The sequence below is a fragment of the Cryptomeria japonica genome, chromosome 1, assembly GCF_030272615.1.
Source record: "Cryptomeria japonica chromosome 1, Sugi_1.0, whole genome shotgun sequence".
NCBI classification, from domain to species: Eukaryota; Viridiplantae; Streptophyta; class Pinopsida; order Cupressales; family Cupressaceae; genus Cryptomeria; species Cryptomeria japonica.
The window spans coordinates 322304269-322330853 of NC_081405.1; the positions used below are offsets into that span (position 1 = coordinate 322304269).

The 26585-nt window shown below is 39.2% G+C and overlaps 1 protein-coding gene across 5 annotated transcripts in view; it reads right to left on the reverse strand.

Moving 5' to 3' along the window:
- The window catches only part of LOC131073169 (kinesin-like protein KIN-7C, mitochondrial), a 344338-nt gene that overhangs the window by 182071 nt on the left and 135682 nt on the right, over positions 1–26585 (reverse strand). For all 5 annotated transcript variants that reach the window (XM_058009569.2, XM_058009568.2, XM_058009570.2 and 2 more), the window contains exon 7: positions 15198–15257. In XM_058009569.2, coding sequence (XP_057865552.2) covers positions 15198–15257 — 60 coding nt within the window. The remainder of the gene's footprint in view (positions 1–15197; positions 15258–26585) is intronic.

Here is a 26585-nt window from a genome sequence, read left to right on the forward strand (position 1 = left end):
ACTTCAGCAGCTAGTGGGTACTTTCCTAATGCTTGCCACCCAACCACCCCTGCTCAACGTTCTTGGCAGCCCAACCAAGGCCAAGATGATGAAAAAATGCAAATTGTAGAACACAAAAGTGTCTTGCTTGATTTCACCAAGCAGCTTGGGGAGTTCAAGAGGCAATAGGAGTGGGATACGTAGCAAGGCCAGCTTGCTTATCAGGCTCAGCTTCAACAACAACATATGGGAGCCCAAAGACAACATGAGGAGTTCCTTGCAAGGCAACTTGCCATTGCTAGGAAGAAAGAAATTAAGCAACTAGCAGCCATAGAGATGCGGCTCATACTGCAAGAGGTTTCTACCCCTAGGGTTCCTAAGTTTGAAATCCCAAGCTTCAGGCAAGGGGAGACCCCACAAGCCTTCAATTACCCCCCTAGTTTCAAAATTCCAAGTTTCAAGGGAACTCCATATGTTGTTATACAAGAACCTTCTCCTCAGTGCCTTTTGCAAAACACCCACCACCTAGGCCCTTTCCTGATGCTATCTCCCTTTTTAAGGGCAGACCTATTGTATGGAGGACGGATGGTTTCCATCCTCATCAAGAGGAAGGAGTTGAATCAGCCATTGGTGAGTCTTCATATGCTCTAAAGGAGGAAGAATCAACGATGTTGCAGGAGGATATTTAGAATAATCAGTTGCAGCAGCAGGTCATTGAACAAGAGGAGTGTAAAGGTAAAGAGGAGGACACTATCCTCTCATTTGACAATCTTCTTTTCTTTATTGATCATGAGGAGAAGGATATGTCTACACCTCCCCCGGTGGTAGCTCTGGAGCAGCAAGCTAATGTTGAGGAGGGCACAGGGGGTAATGGTTTTGCTGTAGATTGCATGGTGGATGGATTGTGCCATGAACCTGAGGTTGTTGCTTTCCGTTGCCAAGAGGAGGAAATAAAAACAAAGAGCCAATCTCAAGATTTTAGATCTTCCTGTGAGGTGTCTCATAAACCTGAGATTTGTGCTGATGAGTTGGATATCAACACATGTGATTATGATGTATGCTGGCTCTCCCCTATCCCTGAAAGCAATGATGTTGAATATCAAATTTTCATTCAAGGTGAAGATGTTTTTTTTGGCATTAGGAATGATGTGCTTGAGCTTGAATGTTTCACTTGGGACCAACATACCAAGTTTGATGACGTTGAGCAACAACATGTTGGTCATGTCGACAATCTTTTGGTTGCTCCACTTGATAGTATACCCGAGCTTCAAAGTGTCCAATTTGATGTGTCTGAAGAGCCACCTTGTGCAGGCCAAGATAGAGATATGCTATACTTTTCATCACCATGTGAGTTTGAGGCCTTTTCCTTTGGTTTCAACTCACGCCAAGAGGAGGTCGGCTATTGTGGAAAAAATGATGCCCCTTCTGTAAAAGAGATGGCTTCTCTTTTGCAAGGAGTAGTTCTTTTGATGCTAGCCAACTCCTAAAAAACTCCCTCCTTGCTACTATGTATATGCTTCATGCATCCCCGGATGTCTCAGGTGGCTATTTTCTATGGCTTCCCTATGGTGGCAAGGTGAATGGTGAAGTGTTCTTTCACCACATGAGTAGTATGTGTGATCTAATGCATGCATACAAGAGATTTCAACCATTGCAGCTAGATGGTGATTGTAACAATGGTACGAGGGGGATTAGCTCCTTCAAAAGGTTCCTGTTTGACAAAGGCAAAAGCATCAACTGCCTCTTATTGTAACAATGTAAATATTAGTTAGGTTTCTTCTTTTTCCAAGAAGTGCATGAGCACAGGTTGTTCCCCTTCAGAATGTCTGATCTTGATCCTTTGCAGGTTATAGAGGAGAGAGTCTTCTTCTTTCTTGCAGTTGTGACTTTGCACTGAATGGATTACACAGGCTACTGGACATCATGCTTAGCAGGCAAGCATCTTGCAGAGGTTGCCAAAAATGTTCTCATTTTATGACACCCTTTGTCCATCAATGAGAACAGATCAGAGATATGTTCCATGGACCAGTGCTGCCCCAGTTTGATCAAAGAGGAAACAATGGAATCATGAAGTGTGAAGTGTTGTCTTGTCAGAAGGAAGTTCCTAAGACTTCCCTTCCTTGACCCGGAAACTCCGGAACCCCTAAGTTCCTAAGCCTTCCCTTCTTTGACCCCAGAATTCCAGAACCCCCAGGTTCCCAAGTCCCTAACTCCTCGACCCCGGAACTCCGGAATCTCAAAGTTCCCAAGTTCCTAATTCCTCTTTCCCAAAACTCCGGAACCCCCAAGTTCCCAAATTCATAATTCCTCAACCCCACAACTTCAAAACCCCGAAGTTCCCAAGTTCTAAAGTCCTCAACCCTGGAACTCCGAAACCCCGAAGTTCCCAAGTTCCTCAATCTTCTCTTCCCTGGAACTCCGGAACCCCGAAGTTCCCAAGTTCCTAATTCCTCTTCCCCGAAACTTCGGAACCTCGAAGTTCACAAGTTCCTCAATCTTCTCTTCCTCGGAACTCCAGAACCCCGAAATTCCCAAGTTCCTAATTCCTCTTCCCCGAAACTCTGGAACCCCGAAGTTCCCAAAATCCAACTTCCGACAACTTTCAACACTTCCAGATGGCGTGATCAAGACTCAAAGCTCTTAATACTCCAACAAATCTAGTGACTTGTCCACCTTTTTTCGTGGAGCTACAGCCGAACATTTAATGATTTTTGCAGGATTTCCATCAGGTGGAGTACAAGGCCATGCAAATTTGTGGTTACTTATGTCATGCCTGCATGCTCTGACTTTGGAATGTCAGGCAATCCACCTTCTAGAAGTCCCTTTCTTCTTGGAATGTCATGCAATCCACCTTCTAGAAGTCCCTCTCTTCTTGGGATTGCGTTGTCAGGGTACGGTTGGGTTGCTTGCATGTACAAAATGTCAGGTGCATGAACTTCCCTGCATTCCCTGACTGACATTTCCCTGCACACACAAGGGTCAAGGCTTCTCTTCCTTGACCAATGGTCTCTCCTCTGCGACCAGTTTTCTATATAAAGGTTGTTAAGCCTCATTGTAAAGGGTTCTTTCCCTACTGGCTTGAGCTTTTCTATGCTCTTTCACTTCTCTTGAAGACTTGTATTTGTCTTGCATTTCTGCAACTGTAAGTTTGGCCATTGGCCTTATAATGAATTGAAATCATCATTCTTGCCTTCTTTCAACTTATGCATGTTGTGTATATGTTCTTACCTTCATTGTAAGTGTATGTTGTGGCTTTCTTTCGCATATATGTTGTGTTAACCTGTTTCTAGTTGTGACTTGTGGGAAACTTTCTCCCCTCTTGACATTCAGCAAGTTCTAACCTCCATGCATGCATTGAAGTCATTCATGCAACTGAAGTGTGTACATCTCTTGGGTATTTCAGTTGATTCTTTGTGCCATTTTGGGTTGGGAGAGAAACATCTCTTATCTTAGTGCATCACCTCCTTTCATTTTAAGCATTTCTCTCTTCCCTTTTCCTCTGCAAGCTGTTAGGATAGGTTTAAAAGTAAGATTTGGAGTGTTGAGTTGGTTCAACACCTGCACGTGGATTGGGAAGGAAGCCGGCCTTCTCCGGAAATTCAACCCCCTTGTGCAAGGTCCCACACTTCGGGGTTGTTTCCATGTTTCACAAGCTTGCTGAGTTGATCACTCAACAAGTGTGCAATCTTTTCTGACAACAGTTATGTTTAACTGTTACAACGTATTCTCTTTGTGCTGCTAATATAGGCTATGACTTTGAAACTGTCCATGATTATTTTGCATCAATATTGTCTTCGACTGCACATTACTATTATCTTAGGCTCTGATTTCTGCATTGAGTCATTGAGTTTGGAGGTGTGCGATATGTGTGATGGTTGTCACTTATGCCTTGGGTTATGAGGACATACATACACACACACCGACCTCTCCTTATCATATAAATTTTATCTCTTTGTAGTGGCTGTGATGAGCACTGTATTGGCTGCTAATATTATCACTGTTATTGCTCCATTTGACTACTACAAATCTACAAACTGATCACTATGATTGTATCTTTGATTATATGCATCCCTTCTATAACTGTGTTCAATGGTATCATGCATTGTGCTAGAAAGTTGTCTTCATTATGATTCTGAAAATGCATTGTGTTCCTTCCTATTTGCTGCCCACTTTGTTTGACTGCTCTTTGGTAATTGTTTTCCATGCATCTACATACGATTGACTCAAAGAAATGATGACTGTTAATTCATAATTTTTGGGAATTGTGACTTGTGCTTTTAGCATCATGACTTTTGTTGTTGCTGCTCCTTACTGAGTAATTAAGCCCTTCATTGTCTTTGACTACTCTTTAACTTTGAAGGAAGATTGCTCTATGGACTGAGACTACATTCCTTGAGAGCACTATATTGAATTTGATTAAAACTCAAAAGTCATCCTCAACTGATAACTTATGCCACAATGTCATTGATCACTATTTTTTATAGTTCTCCTTACTGAGCTTTATGACTAGAAATACCCCTCCTATCTATCATGAATATCAAAGTCTTCTCTTTGCTTATGACTGGGCATGCTGTCATACTATTGTGAACGCCATTGTTTGGACTATATTCATCTTTTCACTGGAACCTCACTGTTATTTTGGCCAAAAAAGACCAAGGAATGATGCTTGCACCATCATTTTGAATGATCTTTGACATACATGGTTTGTATTTGCCTGAGACTGACCTCTTGACTGTAGTGAGCTGCAACCATATGGCTGCTACAATTCTTTATTCGCTGTTTGTGTTGACTGCATTGTAATCTCTGTGTTAAACTTCATTTGTCTATTTGACAGTGAATTAGGTCACTATTTTGGGGATGTTGTAGCTCACCTTTATTTGGTACTTGATCCTTCATGATTGCTCATGAATAAATATTTCTTTGATTGCTATCAACATCATATTATCCTTGATAATGGTGAGAGGATCATCTTACTCTCTGTCATTTGTTCACTGTCAAAGACTCCTTCATTTACAGCCACTCTCATGCTTATAAATTGCCCTTGTTGTGTGAGACATCTAAGGTAAGATGCTACTGTCATTTGATATCTTTTTCTGTCTTGAAAACCTGGAAATGTGTTTGAAGGGTCTGACTATGACTGCATTCTTCTCGCTTCAGCGGGACTCCATTGGGTAATGATTTGTTATTTATACCAGTGGATTCAATAATTCAGTATTGTGAATAACGAACCCCTTCTTGATTGAGTTATACTGAAACAATAAGAATCCAGTCACCTTCAAACCCTTTTGCAGCATGCTCAGCTCAACCCTTGTGGGAGCCCATTTACTCCACATGCTGTAATAATAACATTGAATGAAAGCCAATGATATAATTTCACCTATATCTGCACAAGGAAACAAACAATGTTAGATAAAAATGATGAAGCTTAAAGGCTTCCATTGAGGATCTTATGGCATTCTTATGACATTGCTTTGCCTTCTTTTGTTCTCTGATTTATGTATAACTCGTTCAATGCTCTATCAAGATGGATTATACGTTTGTTGATGTATAAGATATGTATAGTGATCCTGAGCTGTAACACCTCTCTCCTATTCACTTGTAGGTATTCAGGGACAATGGAGCAACACACAAGAGGATTCAACCAGACTCAACAAGCAACCTTTGGGGTTCGTCATTCCAGGCAATGACAGATCCCTATTCACTTCTTATGCTTTTTCCTTTCTTGTTCATCAAATGTATATTCTATTTTCATATAGCATAGAATAAGTTGTACCCACGGCTTGTATGGGAAACTATACACTCGTAATCATTTTGATCAATTTCAATATATATGCAAAGTTTTATGAAAATAGTTATAGTTTACAAACTTGCACAATAATTTGTAATCAATCTAATAAATGTATGCATGAGAGCGAACCAATGCCAAAATATGTTGTGAAATATGGATCGAAGAATATTGACAGCGATTCTAGAAGACTAATTGTCGTGAATTATTGATCGTCTCCATCATTGAATCCGGTTTAAATACAAGAGGAAAGGTTGCCTACGTAGGGACATGTCCATACGTGGCAGTTGCCACGTATGGACATGTCCCTACGGAGGCAACCGATCATAACAATTAGTTTGTTTATGTTTAATTTCCAAACTGTATGCTCTGTTAATATATCACTCTCCAGATAATAACCAATTTACCATCAGTTAGATTCACGAGGGCTATATCTTAACACTCCCTCTTAGTAGGAGTGGATCTAAGTAATTTCTTGGGAGCATATTCTGTCATGACTTCCGACACAATTCGGGACAACATTTAATATAGTCTTGTCATGACAATAAACTCAATATCATGATATCCGGCTCAGTCCGGGACAATCACTTAAGAAGTCAATCATGAGATGATCACATACTTTAGGATCAAGATATCCGGTACAGTCCGGGACAACAACTTAATGTAGTCAATCTTGACACTTGGTCAACTATTGTCAAGATCGTCACCTTGAAATAGTAACCTTAAACATAAGAAGATCGTCATCTTCTTGAACACAGTTAGAATATTGCAATATACATTTTATTTATTTATTCATGAACAAATTACACATGGTAGGAATTTCATCCTAATAATCTCAATTATAATCTAGTCATACCAAGTTTACTTCTGAAGTATTCTATCTTCAATCTTGCAAGTGGCTTGGTGAAGATATCAGCATTTTGTTCTTCAGTACTGATGTACACTAGTTTTATGGCGTTTTGATCTACCATATCTCTTATGTAGTGATAAGGGATCTCAATATGTTTGGATCGATTGTGAAAAACTGGATTTACTGAGAGCTTGATACAGCTCTGATTATCACAGTGAATTATTGTTGAATTCAAAGTTTTTCCAAATAATCCAAATAATAACTTTCTTAGCCATACCGCTTCATGAGCTCCCATGGAGGCTGCCATATATTCTGCTTTGATGGAGCTTTGTGCAACTGCTGATTGTTTTCTGCTGAACCAAGATATCATAGCAGAACCAAGACTGAAGCACCCTGTAGTACTTTTCCGGTCAGTGGTACTTCCGGCCCAATCATAATCAGAATATCCTTCAAGTTGAATCTCAACATTTTCATACTTTAAGCCAAGTCTGATTGTGCCTCGTAAATATCTTAGAATGTGTTTAGCAGCCATTAGATGTATCTTCTTAGGTTCACACATGAAGTGGCTTAATACATTTGTAGCATAGCAGATATCAGGACGAGTATTTACCAAATACATGAGTGAACCGACGATTTGTCTGTAGAGTGTGGAATCTGTAGGTTCTGAATCTTCTGCCTCAATTTTCAGCTTGTGCAAATTAGTTTCCATTGGTGTAGCTAATGGCTTACACTCCATCATCCCAAATCTAGTTAGAATATCTGTGGTGTACTTTCCTTGATTTAGGAAGATGTAGTTTTTCTTCTGCCATACTTCTAATCCCAGAAAATAATGTAGAAGCCCTAGATCCTTCATATCGAATTCTGCTACCAGATCTTGCTTACATTTCTTAATGAGATTATCCTCTCCTGTTATCAAAAGACATCCACGTAAAGGACCAATATAATCATATTGCCATTTGAAGCCTTGAAGTAGATGTTGGGATCTGCTAGGTTCTTGGAGTACCCTAGTTTGGAGAGATAGTTGTCTATCCTTGCATACCAGGCCCTAGGTGCTTCTTTTAACCCATAGAGAGCTTTCTTTAGTTTACAAACATAGCAATTTTTATCACATATGATGAATCCTTCTAGTTGTTCTATATATACTTCTTCAATTGAACCATTTAGGAAGGCAGTCTTTACGTCCATTTGGTGAATTTTCCATCCTTTGGATGCTGCAATTGCAATGATTGTTCTTACTGACGTATACTAGGCAACTGGGGCAAATGTCTGTTCATAATCAATTCCTACTTTTTGAGAGAATCCCCTGGCCACAAAGCGAGCTTTATGTTTTTCAATGCTGCCATCAGATGCATATTTGATCTTGAATAACCACTTGGATGAGACAACTGATTTGTCTTTTGGTCTAGGCACTATATCCCAAACATCATTCTTTAGTATAGATTGATATTCTTCAACCATAGCATCTTTCCAAGCCTGTTTTGATAAGGCTTCTTTGACATTTGTTGGTTCAGAATTTGTGAGTTCGGTTAGAAGTGCAGCATAACATTTTAGAGTTCTTGTTCTCTTATTTTCTTTGCAAATTTCATTTGGTTCTACATTATTCTCTTCAATCATTTTCCTTGCCCATAGAGGTCTTTTCTTGTTATTGAGTGTTTCAATATTTTCATCAACAAGAGGTTCAGAAGCTCTTATGATGTCCTCCCTCTCAGTGTCTGAAGGTTTGGAATTTTCTATGATATTCTCCCTCTCAATCTCAATTATGTGATCTCCTTCTTCTTTAGTAATGTTATCATCCTCAGGTTCTTTGAGTGCAGTGTTTTCTTCAAACTTTACATCTCTACTTATCTCAACAGATTTTTTCCCTGGAATGTAAATGCGATATCCTTTAGTATTTTCACTATAGCCAATGAAGATACCTCTTTTTCCGGATGGTTCTAGTTTTGTCCTCTTTTCTTTAGGAACATGTATATATACGGGACAGCCAAATATCCTTAAATGACTTAAGTCTAGTTTGTTCCCTGTAAAAGCTTCTTCAGGAGTTATGTTTTCTAGAACTGAGTGCGGACATTTGTTTTGAATGTAGACTGTTGTATTTGAAGCTTCTGCCCAGAATGAAGTGTGTAAGTTTTGGTCATGCATCATGGCTTTTGTTGTTTCAATTATGGTTCTGTTCTTTCTTTCTGCTACTCCATTCTGTTGTGGATTATATGGTACAGTATACTCCCTCTTAATCCCAACAGAATTACAAAAGTCTTTGAAGTTGTCAGATGTATATTCTCCCCCATTGTCGGATCTTAACACCTTAATTTTCTTCCCTGGCTGGTTTTCTACTAGTGCCTTGAATTCTTTGAACTTAGAGAGTACTTCATTTGAGTCTTTGCACTTTAGAAAATATCCATGTTTTTCGAGAGTAGTCATCAACAAAGATTATGTAGTATAAGGATCCAGTTAGCGATGGTGTTGACATGGGACCACATAGATCTGAGTGAATTAGTTCTAAAATCACTTTTGATTTGTGCTCACTTGAGGGAAAAAAAAAATTTACATTCTTTCCCAACGCACATCCCTTGCAAATGCCTGTGTGTTCAGATTTTAGTTGGGGCAGTCCTGAAGTAATCTTCTTTATGTTGGATAGAGCACTATATCTTAGGTGTCCTAATCTTTTGTGCCATAATTCATTATTATTTGAAACTTCAAGATTTAGTGCTTCCTTTTGATCACTGCATAGTTTGTATAGGCTACCATCTCTTGAACCTACTATTATGGCATTTTTGATATTTGTATTTTTAGGCCAGAGTAGAACTTTATCTTCATTGAAGGTAACCCGATATCCTTGATCAGCTAGGCTTGAGATTGAGACTAGATTTCTTTTTATTCTAGGTACAAACAGAACATCCTTTAACTGTAGAGATACTCCATTTCTTAGTTTGATAGTACAGGTCCCAATTCCTTTCACAGGATATGTGGAGTTATCTCGAATAGTAACCTCTTCACTTGAGTGCCCGTTAAGTGTTTCAAACTGATTTCTAAATCCAATTATATGCCTTGATGCTCCACTGTCTACGATCCAAGTGTTTTTATTTGTATTTATTTCGCTTGATAGGGCTAAGAAGAAAAGTGAGTTTTCTCCTTTGACTTCGGCTAGAGTAGCTTGTGTTTTCTTCCTTTCTGGACAATTCCTGTGAGTGTGCCCATATTTGTCGCATTTGTAACACTGAATTTTAGACATATCTCTTTTCTGATGGTTTTTATTTCCTCTCTTCCGTTTGGAGAACTTTTTATTTTTGTTGAAGGTATTTGTATTAAGTTCTTGGATTGCTCCTTCTTTATTTGTCCCTAATCCTCTTGAGATTAGTCGAGATTCCTCTTGAATGCACTCATTCTTAAGTTGTTCAAATTTGGGTAAGGGGGGTGTTCTGCTAATACATTGAATGTAGGATTCCCATGAAATTGGTAATCCTCTTAGGGCTATGAGAGAGATTTCTTGATCATCTACCTCATTTCCAATAGTTTGTAATTGGTCTTTTACTTCAGATATCCTTGAAAAGTATGTAGATATTGTATCATCTTTATTCATCTTTATGTTTAAAAGTTGTTGTTTCAAGGTTAACATTCTGCTCGCATTGTTAACTTCATATGTATTTTTAATGGTTTTAAATACTTCATATGCTTTAGGCATTCTGGCTATAGATGGAAGAATATGATCTTTGACTGAGTCAATAATTATTTTCTTTGCTTTATTATTACGCCTTTTCCAGGTAGATTTCTCTGGTTCATCATTTGGCATGTCTAGATTTTCTTCTATGTAAGACTTTAATTCTAGTTCTTCAAGAATGGCAATGATTCGTATCTTCCAGGAAACGAAGTTGGAGGCTCCTTCGAGTCTATCTTCCACTCTCATATTACTTGACATTTTGAATATTTTCTTAGTCGGATATATCCTTTGCGTATATAGCCTCTGCGTTGATTTGTTATTTACTTTCGATAAATGCTTATGAGTAATATGGCTGTCTAATTTATTCTCTTAATATGCTGGCTCTGATACCATGTTGTGAAATATGGATCAAAGAATAATGACAGCGATTCTGGAAGACTGATTGCCGTGAGTTATTGATCGTCTCCATCATTGAATCCGGCTTAAATACAAGAGGAAAGGTTGCCTACGTAGGGACATGTCCATACGTGGCAGTTGCCACGTATGGACATGTCCCTACGTAGGCAACCGATCATAACAATTAGTTTGTTTATGTTTAATTTCCAAACTGTATGCTTTGTTAATATATCACTCTCCAAATAATAACCGATTTACCATCAGTTAGATTCACGAGGGCTATATCTTAACAAAATAAAATGTGTACCTCCTCTTTTCCTTGCAATAACTACTCAGCTCTACCTGATTAAGTTGGAAGTAAAATCAGGTAACAATTCCTAATTGGTGAAAGTCTACGACTATGTGCATATGCCACCTCCGTATCAAGTTTCTCTTAGGAATCCAAGAGGTTACATCCTTTGAACTTCACGAAACAAAGGGGTTTTTGTCTATTGGTCTCCAAAAGATCTTCAAAACCTAAGGATATAGTTAATAAAGGATTTCACAACTTTTAATATAATATAATATAATATCCAATGGGAAATGATAAGTCTCGCAAGCTAGTAATAGGAGGGATCTCATACATTACATTCTTTGCATGTCAAGATGTGTAAACAGGTAAAACCTGTTGGTTGAAAATTTTGTACACTTGGAGAAATATACAAAATTGTGGTTTTAACCACAGTCTATGAGTAAAACTCTCCTAATTAAGGGAAGGCTCCCCCTATCTAACTACAACTTTGAAAATAAAATAGGATGGGACAGCAATCTTTCTTCTTCTTTCAAGAAAGACAATATCCTTTTCTCTTCACAGAAAAGTGATAGCGATTTGATATAAACAACAGTAACAACTTTCGAAATGAAATGAGAGAAAGGAAATGAAGATTCCTGAAAGCTCAAAGACTTTCGTCACTCCCTTTGGGATGGGACAACAATATCAAGCTCAAAGAGTTAATTATGTGAATTCCTATCTACCCTTTTCTATACTAATTCTATCAAGAACAAATTATAACAGCTCAAAGACTGGAATATCTTATTCTTTTCTACTTAAAACAATGAGAAGTAGTACAAGCTCAAAGACTCACAGCTATTTCTCACAAAATCTACTCCTAAATTCTGTTAAGAACAAGTGTAAGAACAAAGTCTTACATCTTTTTGCCAATAGAACTTCTACTTTAACTAAATTAATCTTCAATACTTGCAGCTCAAAGACTGCAAATCAGATTCGATTAAGTTCTCAAAGAAACACTTGCAAGAAAGGAAATATGGAACACAAACTCAAGAATGTAGCACAAAGACTCAAAGCTAAGCAATTTTCTTCTATTCCTTTCAATTCTTCAATTTACACATAAAAGCTCAAAGACTTTTTTGCTGCAAATTTGGCAGAGTTTTTTGCTTGCTTTCAAAAAGATAAAGATTACAATAGACCCCTCAAGTATTTATAGAAGAGGAGTCTTGAGAAAAAGGTGGGAGGATCCCAACTAACTTGAGAAATTGTCTCAACCACCAAGACTTATTCAATAACTAACTATGACTTATTCCAACTACAATCCTAATTGAACACAACTTGTAGTTGTTTTACATGTAATTACAAAAGTGCAAGTAATGAGTTAACTTGCAATTACAAAGTTATTTTTTTTTACATGTAACTTGTCGAAACAAAATTACAAATGCATAACTAAAACTATTCCGTGTCTGAAGACACGACTCTAACTGCATCATCCTTTGTCTGTGATGATCTTCATGTCGCTTCAGGATGCTAGAACTTGAAGTATTCTGGATTGGTAAAGACATCTTGAACCGGAACGGAACTTGCATCCTTATCTTCTTGCTTTGGGTAGTATTAGCTTTTCAAGAGGGAAAGGGCTTCCTTCCTCTTTTTATGTCATGACCATCTTTGTCTTAAAAGCATTCTATACTCTCAACCATGAATTGTTATTGTATCTCTTCTTTGCATCATCCTCCAATCTTGAAATCTACTTGCAAAATAAGGCCCATGCCTTAATTTATTGATTTGGTAGGTTGTGTGTGCAAACCAGATTGACAAGGGAAGGGATAAATTGATGCAAAAATGGGCTCACAAGTGAATTTTGGGTTTTGGAAGCTGCATTACATGTGTGGGAAAACCAAGAGCATTAACTTGCAATTGTGGGGAGCAAACATGCAACTTCATATGCGTAATGGGTAAACACAAGTTTTCACTTGTAATTGGACCTTTAAAACTCATTTTCAAGTGTTTTTTGAGTGCATTTTGGACCAATTTCGGGTTTTGGATGGCTGACTGCAGGTAGACTTTAAATGGGAAAAATGAATGAAGGTGTGAAATGAGTAGATGAAATGGTATGTACGGATGATGGAAATGAATATGAGTGGAAATGAAAAGATTTTGGAAAGGTCATCTTCTAGAAAATGGGAAGAACTTTCAACATGTAATTCGGTTTTAAAAACCCGATTTTGAAAGGATGAATATTTTTCATCTTTGCAACTTGAAATTTCAACAAAAGATGGTTAAATTCTTATAACCATAAGGGAAGAACAATTATTTTCATCCAACTTGTAATTGGAATTTAAAATCCCGAATACAAGTAAAGAGGGAAAATGGGGAAGAACAATGCAATTCACAAATTGCTAGCAAAGGGGAAAATCTCTCTCACAAAAACCGATTTTAGACAAGAACAAAACAAAACATATAACTATCATGAAGAGAAAGAATCTCTTATAGACAAAAGAAGAAGATTCAAACCCTAGCCACGTTTTTGAAAAAAACGCCAAATGTATCAAAATGCCCATTAAAAGCATGAAGAATCGGTCAAGTAAAGCACCCAACCTCCACGCCTAGGCAAGACAGGCCAAAACGATTTAGGAAAGACAACATTCATGGCACTTGAATGAGGCAAATTGTGGCATTTTTCAAAAACATTTTTACTGTTAAAACCCCATAAAACCAGCGATAATGTCTTCCAAATGGCATGAAGAGAGTTGGAAAATGCATGAAAATAGCAAGGAATCCAAAACGCCTTCCTCCTCCTAAGATTTCTTCACAAAAATCGGTGGAAATTGTCAACAAAATCCTCCAATATTGCTCGTTGGGATTTTGGGAAAGAACAAGTAGTTTCAGTTTACATGTAATAGTGAAAACCGGGTTTTAATTCCATATTACAAGTTTAAAATGTTACTTTTCTCTCAACAAGGCAAAATCAGGTTTTAGAAATCCAATTGCAAGTTTAAAATTCCTCAATTTACACTTTATGGAGAAAATTGGGTTTTTTGGGCACAATAGCAAGTTTAAATTTGTCACTTTATTTCATTTCTAAGCAAAATCGGGTTTTGGAGAGAGATATGCAAGTTATAAATAACTTGTAAAGGGAAAATGAAATCCATACAACAAGTTTTAATAACTCAACACGTCATAGGGGAATAAAATCCCCATTACAAGCAAAAGACATTAAAATAGGGGTTTTTCAAAAGAATTACAAGTGACTTTTAAATATGCAATTTAAAATTAACTTGTAACTTATCCAAAAAATCCCTATTATGACTTAAAAAGTCAAAAAGCATCAAGGGGGAAAAAAAAAGTAAGTTACAAGTTATTTTTTCAATAAAGTGCACTTGTAATTAGCCAAAAATTTCCCGACAAAGACCAAAACAAAGGAAATCATTAAAACTTGCAATTCAAGGAAAATTTCCCACCTGCAGTCAGAGAGAAAAAACCCGAAATTGAAGGAAAGACATAGCAAATGAGCCCAGAATGCGATGAAATTTGAAACGTGGTTCGAGGATGGACTGAGGATTAATCCAATCAAAGGATTAGGCGAAATTATGCCTTGGGAAGCATGCCATAGAGTAAAATTTCATTTTTTGACAAAAATTTTATGTAATGGTCCTTCATTTTTGAAAACAAAAATGAGGACAACAGAACCACAACTTTATCATTGCCCTTCTACAACATAGCAATTATCCGGAACAACTAATATAATTGTATTGTAGTAAAACCAATATTAATTCACATCTTTTTCTAAAACCATAGTGGATTATTGGTGTGCATTTTAGGTAGCCACTAGCCATATAGAAGTTAAGAGTACTGATTGAAAAAAAAATCCTGAACTAGTAAATGCTCCTTACTAGTAGGTTATTAATCACAAGAAAAAAGAAATATTTCACTAAGAAAACCAAATTTACCATTTCAAGTTAACAAAAAGCTTAATCATTACTTCTAATAATCACCCTCTTATAGTTTGCATCCACGTGCCTTAGCAATTCCTTTACATATAAAATAAACTTCATAAAGTAAATAAGGATAAAAAGAAAACACAAAGATAAAAGCATAGTGAATGGAAATATTTTTGAACGTGACTGTTTTTAAATATTTTATCCTGTTGTTGAAACAGTAATTGTTATGCAAATATTCAAAAATTAGAACTCAATAACAAAGATAGGCTTGTCATGTTGATTTCACTAGAACACTAGAAATCAAGCTTTTATAGAAAACACACCTGAGCATCTTCTCTTACTCTCAAGTTTTGTCGTGTCGGATCCAACAAATCGTTTATGACCTTCAATAAAAGAAAATAAAGAACTGTAATAATTAGAAAACAAGCCTTGAAGCTTTTTGACAAGGTAAGTATAACATAAAGCCTTAAATTTATTTTACATATGTTGGAAAAAATACTTAATGATATAATAAAAAAAATATAAGAAAAAAATAGTAGTTCACTCACCATATGAAACTTGTAACAAAACTAATCAAGAATTACACCATATCAACTTATATAAAACATCAAATTTGAACTCGAAGTGGTGAAACAAAACATAATGATAACAAATGGCATCATTATCATGGGTAGTTTGCACATTTTTTCAATAATCTTTATAAATAATAAACACAAAATATCAAACAATAGCATGGTTGTTTCCTTCCCTATCAAACAAATGATGAAAACAAGAAAAGTAGAATTTTGCAAGGTGATATCTAATCCTTCACTAAGATTGGTATGGCATTTCCCTAAAACATAACTAGTTGTTTGGTGCCCTTCCAATTATCACACTTTCATGTGCAATAAACTTTATATTTTGAACAAAATTATCAATCAACATGTTTGTGTATTTATGTATGTGATGAAAGAGGGTATTGTTAGTTGAAAATTTTGTACACTTGGGAGGATGTGCAAAATTGTGGTTTCAGCCACAGCACATGAGTGTAAACTCTCCTAATTTAGGGAAGGCTCCCCCTTTTCTAACACTTAACTAAAACTAATTTAATCTAATATGGATAGGACAGCAACCTTTCGTCCTTTTTCAGAAAAGATTATGTTCTTTTCTATTCACAAAAAAGAAACAACAATTTTGAAGGAATAATAACAGCGAGTTTTAAACAAAACCAAGAGAGGAAATGAAGTTTCCTAAAAGCACAAAGACTTTCGTCACCTCCTCCGGGACGGGAAAGCAACAACCAAGCAAAAAGTCTTGAGTTTGTAAAATCCTATCTACCCTTTTCATAATGATGCAATAAGAACAATGTACAGCATATGGCAGCTCAAAGTCTGCGAGTATGATGCACCTTCAAGTCACTCTAAATGGGAATTACTACAAGCACAAAGTCTTGCAGCTCTTCTCAGATTCTAATCACTAACTAAACTAATTCAATCTTCAATATTTGCAGCACAAAGTCTGCAAATATTTAGAGTGAAGCTCTTCTCAACAACTTCCCACAACTTCAAGCAAGTACAAAGAAATGTCCCAATATGACATAAGAACGCAATGGACACAAAGTATGTCTTCAACACAAAGTCTAAAATTTCAAACTCTTTGATATTACTTGAGAGAAAACAGTTTACAACTATAAAACTCAAAGTCTCTATGAGTGCAGAATTCTGCAGAGTTTTCTTGCTTGCCAAAAAGATAAAAATTACATACAGCACCCTCGTGTATATATAGGAAAGGGGCTACGAGCAAAATGTGGGAGAAGTCTAACTAAAACTCTCTCCACAACTAACTAACTAAGACTTATTCAAATTACAGTTCTGTTGACGTGTCTGAAATCGCATTGCTGCAAACTCCATACGGCCAACGCAGAATAGAATAGCCGGCTGATTATCCTACTCTCTCTTGAGATAAGGAAGTCTCTAATGCTGTTTTCTAAGTTTGATCAAAGGAGACTACCTCAAGGTTTCTTTTGTCAGGTCTTGACTGCGGGATCTCTCAGTGGCTTTATGTGTTTATGCTGGAAACACAAGGGGGCTTACGTTTGATTAGTAATTTCATATACGAATTCCCAGGGACCTCTTTTGGTTTTCTTTCAGGTGATGTTGATTAATTTGAAGCTGATTTAGCAAGACTGCGGATTTCTAAAAAAAAGGGGATAAAATTGGGAGGAAAGAAAGGAAGGGTAGAGAGAGAGAGAATGGTAAATGTTAACTAGGACAACAGATTTACCCAAGCAGACAGACACCTCCGGGAAACCAAATTAAGCATCATCAGTCATTCAGACACAATGTTTGCATAAACTCAGTGCAATCTTCAAAGGAGAAACCAGATTTTCATATTATCAAATACAATATTAGAACTTCTACATTCATGATATGTGTACTTTTGATAATCGAACTGAATCATAAAATAGCCCAGATTAACCATGCAGAAAGGAAAAAAGCAATCAGCTATCCTCTAATGGTATGGACTGTGAAGATTCTATCAGATGCTTGGTAAGAACTACTGTGTAAAATGAACAGACATAATTTAAAAGCTTTCTAATTTAAATGAAGAAGGAGACCATGCACTCACAAGGAAATTTGAAGGTAATTTCAATCCATTGTATTAATTCCTGCAAAATTTCTTCAGAGCTTTCGCAACAATTCAAGAACTTCCTCCTAAAATAAGGGAAAACCAGTCCCCTTAAATAGGTTTCCAAAAATGGATGAATGGCCAAGATCTAATCTAAACAAGTGGCCCAGATTCATCCTTACAAAAAGAGGGACCCACACTCATAAATAGGGGGATAAATATCTACAACTACCCCAAAAGGAGCAATAACTACCAAAGGATAATTACAACTTTTGAAATAATCCAAAAAAGGGAGGTGCACCAAAAAAAACTTTACAATATGTTGACCAAAAGTCAACTGTCACCTTTTTGGAACAAAAGTACACTTTTTAAGACTTGGAGGGAAAAAGGCATTTTTGAGAAACTACTTTCTCTATCCTGGTTTCACATTCCTTTTGCAGAAACTGGTCTTCGCCATGCAGGTACTCTCGCCATAAATCACGACCTGCTGCTCGTTCCTCGCGGACATATTCCTGAAACTTGATGCATAATTGGAAGAGGGGATTAAAAGGCGGCATGGGAGGGTGGCGAATTTTGTATTGCATGCCTTCGAGATACTGGTTCACGTGCCTTAAACCGTCCTTCCAGCTGGAGCGATTACGCTCGAAGCACAATATGTCTGAATGGAACTGACCAGCAAAACTCAAGTCTTCAATGGAATAAGAAACCTTATCTGCTCCCAATCTTTCCTCCCAATCAGGCCGGATTACACTGTCGGACAGGTCATTTATCCACCCCGAAACCATTGATCGGAGGATGGTCTTGCCTAGTTCTTGCATGTTCCCCAGAATTGCCTCACATGCGTCATTTTCTTTGTCAATAATTTCCTGGGCGTCGTTCTTCATGGTGACGGTCCAGTACCATTCCTTGAGAACACTGATGCTATGGGGATTCAGGATGTCAGGCAGTGTGGGAATTTGTGTATGTGTCCAGAAAAGAGCTCTTAGGAGGGGAAGGGTAGAGGCCGCTACTTCATGCATGTGAAGGGATTCTCTCTTTACTTCCAACAGCTTGACGAGAGTGAGCTCTCGATGGAGAGCCATTTCCTTTACTTCTTTGAGGATCTGTTCTCCCTTTTTCTTGATGTCTTGCACCCATTCCTTAACGGCCTTTGCGGTATCTCGGATTCCTTCAAATTCAGTTGTGGTCCTCTGCGCCAATGCCATTGGGGGGATATGGGATTCAGAGGGGTTGTGTAGTGGCCGTAGGAGCTTATCGATGTATCCCTCGGCTTGTTCAGCACGGGCCCGATACATGTCCTTTTCAGCTGTGATTTCCTCGAGCTGTCTGAGTATGTTCTGCACTGAGTCCTTAAATTCCTCCTTTTCTTGCTCTTTTGTAGCTCGTCCGATGGGGACAGTCGTAATGCTATAATCTGCCAGGGTTATTTGATCTGCTGGCTTGTTTACGGGCGGGGTAGCAATATGAAGAGTGCGGTTCCTTTGCCCATCCTTGGTTATCTTAGAGTATGTTCTCGGTTTCTTCTTCCCTTTTGCTTTTGTTTGATCCATTCGTGAGAAGATGTCTTCAAGGTCGATGGGCGCCTTGGTGGCGGCCCTGCGCTGAGCTCTAGCGATCAGCCACTCTTGAGGCACTGTCTGGGTTGAGGATAGGGTTAAGTTAGCACCTTGTGCTCCCATGCTTCCAACTGGCTGATCACAAATTAATAGCTGTCCCGTCATCGGAGGGGTGGAAGAAGGAGGAAGCTCTTTGTTTGCATCTGAGTTCTCCCCTATCTCACTGAATAATTGTCTGACATCTTCCTGTGATGGTGGCTCCTTGGTTCCCTCGAGCTCATGGATCTCGTCTGCTCTTTGTTCCCCTTCGACAGTTGAGTCGTCCTTGGCTGCATGGAGGAGTAGTAATTCATGGCGGCTCTGCTGGGTAGGTTCATGCACTTCGATCCCCTGGGTGGATGGGATTTCTCCTTCCTCTATCTGGTCACCCGGCTTAGTCGGATTGGGGCCCTTTTGCTCGGTGTCCGGCATATCTGGAGCAGGAGGATCATTGGCTTGGAATGCCTCTATGTCGCTCTGGGAAGGCGGAGCAGGTATGCAATCCAAATCTATGGCATCGTCAGATGAACTGGGGTCCTTTGAAGATGAAGTGGTTTCTGGCCTTCTTATGGGAATCTTCTCCCTTCTTGTTCTTTTGGACGTCCGAGTCCCTCTGCAAGCCTTAGTTTTCTTCCTTTTCTCTGGTTTTTCAGCTGATGTCCTTTCATCTTCGGAAGACTGAGAGTCGAAATTGCCCATCAGATGGTAAGTAAACTGGACCCCTTCATGGACTAGCCTCTCGATCTGGTGTTGTAACCACTGATCTGTGTATCTTGCCGGGGCTGCCATGACTGCTTCGAAATCTGTGATTGGGTCTTGAGACCAATCAACGCCTGGCAAGAGATGCCTTACTGCTTCGAATTCCCGGACTTGGAGACAGTTCCCCGAGTCTGTGAGCTGATCCGGGACCCGACGGTACTCAAAGAGTCGCATTTGCTGCACACTCAATCTAGAATATTCCCGTCGCCTGACTTCGTAGTCATCGGAGCAATTTTTCCAGTAATCTTCAATTGACTCCTTTGCTCTGTAGCGCCTACCGTAAGCTCTCTTTGCCAAATTGTCATGATCAAAACATTTTCTCGGAAAATGTTCCTGTAGGCCATAGGAGGCTAGCTCTGTAAGGGATTCTTCTGCTAGGGTGGGAGTTCTCAATTGGACATCATGGTTGCCTATGATCATTGGAAATGCGAATCCAGCTTGCTTGCTCTCTCGTAACAATATGCCGGCAGGGCGTGATTGTCTCGCCACCTCCATGAGGACTACTTTATCGGTTGGATACCGCGGAAGTCGAAGGGGGGCACCTTCAAAGCCAGCAATTCGGAGGTAGGAGAATCTTGGGAACTGAATAAACCAGGCCCCATACCTCTGCACTAAAATGGTAGCTTGCTCTGAGAGCCTTATGTGTAACCCTCCCTGCATTAGCCTGACTAGGCGCATTGTGAAGGCGTCGTTGACGCGTTCGTATTGTCCAACCGCGTAAGCCGGGCTGCTCTTTTCCCTTTGAGCTATATCCTGGTAGTGCAGCTGCGGGTAGCAATCATAAACTTTTACCTGACCAGGCCCATTCCCGATCTCACCTTTCATTATTAATCCTGGCAGTGGCTGGTTCTTTGCGAACATATAGACCAAATAGGAGGTCATGGTGAAATACTTCTTTGTCTCAAGCTCAATCAGCTGAGCGTGGATGTTATCACTTATGATCTGGGCCCAGTCAAACTTAGACTTTCCGGCAAAGACCTGTTCTGTAAAATAGAACATCCATTCTTCAAAGTAGTTGGACTTAGGAAGTCCCATGACTCGGCTAAGTAAGGTGACCATATCGCCATGTTCATTACGAAAGTCACTTCTGGGGGTCTTTTTCACAATCCTGGTGCTTGAAGGCTTTTTCTCTTTGAACCATTCTTCGTTAATTAATGCCCTGCATCGGGCTGGGTTCATATCATACGCCCCCTGTGCCTCGTCCATTGTTGTAGCTATGGGATTATTTGGAAAGGGGATATCAAATGCATCACCGATAGCCTCAGGGGAGAAGTCGGCAATAGTGATATCTTCCAGAAGCACTAATCTGGACTTTGGCTCATAATGCCGAGCAGCTTCCACTACTAATTCATAGTTCTGGATTGCTGGAGGAAAACCTGCTGCTTGGGCGATGCCACTTTCTAGCATTTGCCTAGGCCTACCATATGCATTGGGTGAGAAGACCCGATCCCTGAAATCCTGAATATCAATATGGCCAAGGTCGGTGTCACCAATGTTGTCCCAGATGCTCTGGACCTTTGACTCTCTTAACCCTCCTCTCTGATACTGATACTTCATTCTTTCAACTTTCCGTGGGACGTCTGATTTGGATGCTCGTGAGGTTTCTGCTGCAGCGGGTGTCCTTGATGATTCTGCCGCTGATTTAGGCATTTATCCTACACAGCCATACACGGATTACAAGGTGATACGAGAATGACGATGCGGGTTAGATAATAACAGAAGTGTTTCAACAGACCGAGATTAGTTTAAATATCATTCTGGGCTAACAATCTGATTAACTTCAACAGCATCATATTCCTGAAGATTTATGACTAAGCGTTCTCACTTTCGAATTTTTTGATTAATTTTAACAAAGACAAAACATGAGAATTTTGCAAAGAGATGCAGTTTTCGGCCAAACTTCGGGAATGAGTCCTAAATTTTGGATGCTCGAATGATGGAGATGCAGACTCTAAGCATTTCAAATTTTGCGTATTTGCCTATTTGATCCACACATTTTAAATGACCGTACGCGATAAGGCGTACTTACCTGATCGGAGCGAATGATGGGTGATTGCTCGACCTTGCGGCGGGGCGAGCGGATGATCCTGCAAAATTTGAATCCCAACGGTTATCCTTCCTGTTTAAATTTTCGCAGTTTGGAAGATGAAAGAGGATTTATCAATTTTACATGGTTCTGTGCCTAGCAACCTGAATTTTAGATGGTTGATGGGAGGATGATGCAGTGTCTTACCTCTTTGATTTCGGATTGAAGAGTTCCTTTCGAATTTTGAATTGGAGGTTTTCGAATCTAACCTTCGCGGGTGTGCTCGTCCTGACCTCCGCGTTACACACTGTGTCTTCTGCGTTTAATGTTTTGTTTTTTGGACTTCATTTTTACCTTTACCTTAGAATTTCGGCTGCTTAGGGCCCAAAAATGTTGTTTGCCCGACCTTGTTGAAGCTCGAACGCAGGGGGGGGGGGGGGTCCGAAGTGCGTTTTGTACTGTGTTTGCTCTTGAAACCTTACTTAGCCATTTTCCTTCGGAGCTTGGGGTCCGAAAACGCTGCTTTATGCGTCTTTGAAAAACTTAACTTCTTCGCCTCTTTTCGGAGCCTGGGGTCCGAAAAATGCGGTTTGATGCGTTTTTGAAAAACTTAACTTTTTCGCCTTTCCATCCGGAGCCTAGGGCCCGAAAAAATGTTTTGCGATATGTTTTAAAACTTACGCTTTTCTCCTTTAGGGTCCGAAGAATGTTTTATAATGTTGTTTTAAAACCTGCTTTACCTTTCGTCCTTTTCGGAGCTTAGGGCCCGAAAAAATGTTTTGCGATATGTTTTAAAACTTACGATTTTGCCCTTTTCACTCGGACGCGGGGGTCCGAAGAATGTTTTATAATGTTGTTTTAAAACCTGCTTTACCTTTCGTCCTTTTCGGAGCTTAGGGCCCGAAAAAATGTTTTGCGATATGTTTTAAAACTTACGATTTTCTCCTTTTCGGAGCTTAGGGTCCGAAATGCATTTGATAATGTTGTTTTAAAAACACGCTTTACCTTTCGTCCTTTTCGGAGCTTAGGGCCCGAAAAAATGTTTTGCGATATGTTTTAAAACTTACGCTTTTCTCCTTTAGGGTCCGAAGAATGTTTTATAATGTGTTTTAAACTTATCCTTCACTAAAATTCGGACCTAAGGTCCGAAAACATTGTTTTTGCAGTGTTATGTTTTGAAACTTGAACCTTTTGGAAATTTCGGACCTAGGGTCCGGAATGCGATTGCCACCTTATGCTTTCAAATTTTGAATTTTCACCTTCGGACGCTTACATCCAAAAGGGGGGGAGCGCACAACGTTTTAAACTTAACAGCTCAACTTGACTTTCGCCAAGTTCGGACCTGGAGTCCGAAAAAAATGCTTGCATTGCGTTAAGTTTTGAAATTTTGGAACAAACTTTCGGCATTTACGCCCGAAAGCCAGATCAGTCAAGAGGACTCATTGGTTCGTTACTCCAACGTCGATCAGCTTACGGACTGATCACGAACTCGCTCGGGGAGACACGAGAAACTCTGTTTCGATTCTCGGGACGACGATCAAAAAACTCAAAACTGGAAAGGGGGGGGACCCTGTCGGCGACAGGGGGTGTGTGCAACGCACAACAAGTTCTATTGCTAACCAACTTGTTATTTGTTTACATGTAATTACAATTTACAAAGTTACAAGTGAAAGTTCACTTGCGATCATGAATCCTGACATTACATGTAATTTGTCGAAAACAAAATGCATGTACAAAAAGTAAGTGTTGAAAGACACTTTTATTCTTTTCCATCTCTGGCCATGAGGGACTAGAAACTGTTGATAGATTTTTGCAACTCATCAGGATCCGAACCTGTTATATTCCTAGCCACTGCAACAGTTTTAATGATGACATCAAAATATCTAACTGTTGCCTCTCTGTATTCTTTAAGAGTGGTCTGCATCTTATCAAAGAACACCTTGTAATTCATGAACTTATGGATTGAAGCTACAGCAAATTGCTCCAATTCCAACTCCCAACGAAGGCTCGACACTAAGTCAGCAAGAATCAAATTTTCAGCGAGCAGCTCTCCATCATGACTTGAGATTTTGCCAGATATTTTGTCAAAACTGGAGATGATATCCTGCTCGGCTACATCACTCATTTCATGGGTGGCTTGTACGTCTTTGATGAGATCTTTGATGACCAATGACTTATTTGTCATGAGCTCTTCAAATTCTATGTATCTTTCTCTGTTTGGAATTACAATATTATTGCACAAAATTTCTAGTTTGATCTAGTCCATCTCATGCCAGATCTTCAAATCTTTCTCAATTGAAACGAGACTCTAGTTGAAAGTTTCCAAGGTCTGATTCAGCTTTACCTTTGCTGCTCTTGCATTGCTCAACACGTGCAATGCTTTCTTCACCACTTGAGTACTCTGATTAATCAGCTGATCTACCCAAGAATCAACTGCCTTAGCCTTTTGAGCAATTTTCTCCAATTGTTTTATAGATTCTTTAGATGTGAAGGAGGTCAAAGGATCAACCTACTATGAAGAATTTGTGATCTTTTGGATCATCGTGATGAGCTGTGAATTCTTCTCTTTGAACTCATTCTTCTTTGCTAGCAACTCATCATAGCTTTCGACCAGCGAAACTACTAAATCTTGGGCATCATGCATGAGACCAGAATGTGTATGTTTCCCAATTTCCACCCTCGTGAGCCTATAGTCTGACAAATGCATTTCTTCTAGCGGTTTCTCAACTAGAGGCTCTACCACTTCTGCATATTTCATTTTGTTGCCATCTACCACCACTCGTGAAACTGTCTTCGCTTTCTTACTGGCCCTTGGCTATGGTCTCCTAAGCTGCTGAAAATCAAATATGTTTGGAGAGATCTCCTGCTTCTTTCTTTTGGGTGTGACCGAACTCAACCAAGGGGGTAGTTCTAATGAGTTTGCATCTAAGATTGCAACCGTGGTTCAACTTGTACCACAACTATCACTCTAAGAGGAGCCTTTGTCTGAACAAGAACAAGCATCTGTTCGGAGGACAAATCATGACTTGCTTTTGTCATGAACTTATCAAAACTCATGGCAGAAGTATCAACCTCAAGAAAAGAAACACTGGACAAGATGGCATACGAGGGATTCACATCGAAGACATTCTCCAAGCCGCTATGAGAAGTCTCAACAGGTACTTCTATGCTAACATAGGTAGATGTACTTGGTTCCACAAGTTCCACATGAACAGTAGAGAAAGAATCCACATCCGTATCAATTGGAGACATGGGTACGTCCAATGATAATTGGGGAAGGGTTGTATGAGGAGAATCTGAGCCTATAGAAGGAGGTGATTCTGTTGTATTCTCCTCATGAGTATCATTGTTAGCATCAATAACCTGTATTTGCATCTATGGTTTCTCCTTCCCTTTCAGTGACACTTCTGGTGGAGGAATAGCCAAAGCCTTGCCGACCCTCAACTTGGTTCTAATGCTAGAAGAGGAGGCACCTTCTTTGGACTTGAGCCTGACCTCAGACCTTTTCCCATCAAGTCTAGCTAAATCACCTTCTGCTCCACCTTTAATCTTTATGGTCTTGACATTATTGTTCTTCAGCCAAGCATTGGTGTTTGCAAGAATGGGCTGAAATCTGTCAAAGATAGAATCACATTCCTTCTTTGACCATTGAGGAGAACGAAGAGGGGCTTCAACAACTCTTTGTTCTATGTACTCCGGATCAAGGATCTTTCCATCATCCACCATTCCTTCAGGGATCTTGGTCAATCAAGATCTACAATCTACTCCAAGGTGAGCCTATTGTAATCTATTCTTCTGATATCTTCTTTAGTACGAAGATCAATCCATATGTCTTTGAGGCGACGAAGATGAGTGAAGGCCCTCTTGATTTTGTCCTTCATCCCTTGATGATCAAAATATTTCCTCTCCTTGAACTTTATCAATTTGATTTCTTGAAGTTTGGTCTCCATTGCCTTGGCTCTTGCTGAGGTGTTCAAAGAATACCGACCAATCTACAATGGATTATGGGAGGAAATGTTGATACCTAACTCTTGTGATTGGCAAGTTGTATTGCATGAACTACCATCAACTGTCTTGCCAACTCCATCAGGATGATCTTGTCTGTAGGGTATCTTGGCAGCATGTACGGTTGACCCTCAAAGCATCCAACCCTTATATAGGTGAAAGTCGAGAACTGTAGAAATAAGCACTCATACTCATTCACTTTCTTCCAAGCTGCCTCAGAGACTCTTCTATTTTTTAGCGTCTTGTCAAAAAGGCACATGAAGTAACCAAAGAATGCATCCTGCACTCTTCTATAATGAATTATGTTGGGTCTCAAAGTCAGTTGCTCATAGTACTTCCATACTGGCACCAATGACCTGTCACCCTTGGTAGAAAGACAAGGAAATTGTCTAAGTGACATTGCGATATACACCAAGTATGAATTCATATAGAAAGTGAGGGTAGTGGGAACTTGTGACAGTTTTTCACACAAGTTGTCGCTGATGACTTCTCCCCAAAAACTGTGAGATTGCCCCTTTCTCAAGATCACAATAGACTTATCAAGATTTCAAACACGTTAGAGTGTTTCAATCCCATTATCCTACTGAGAAGAGTGATCATGTCGCCAACTTCTTCAATGAAGTCGCAACGATACAACTTGAGCCATCTGGAAAAGCAAAAACCTAGAAGTATTAAGCCATTTGGCATGATGTGTCTGATGCAGTCAGATCTTCTCTGGT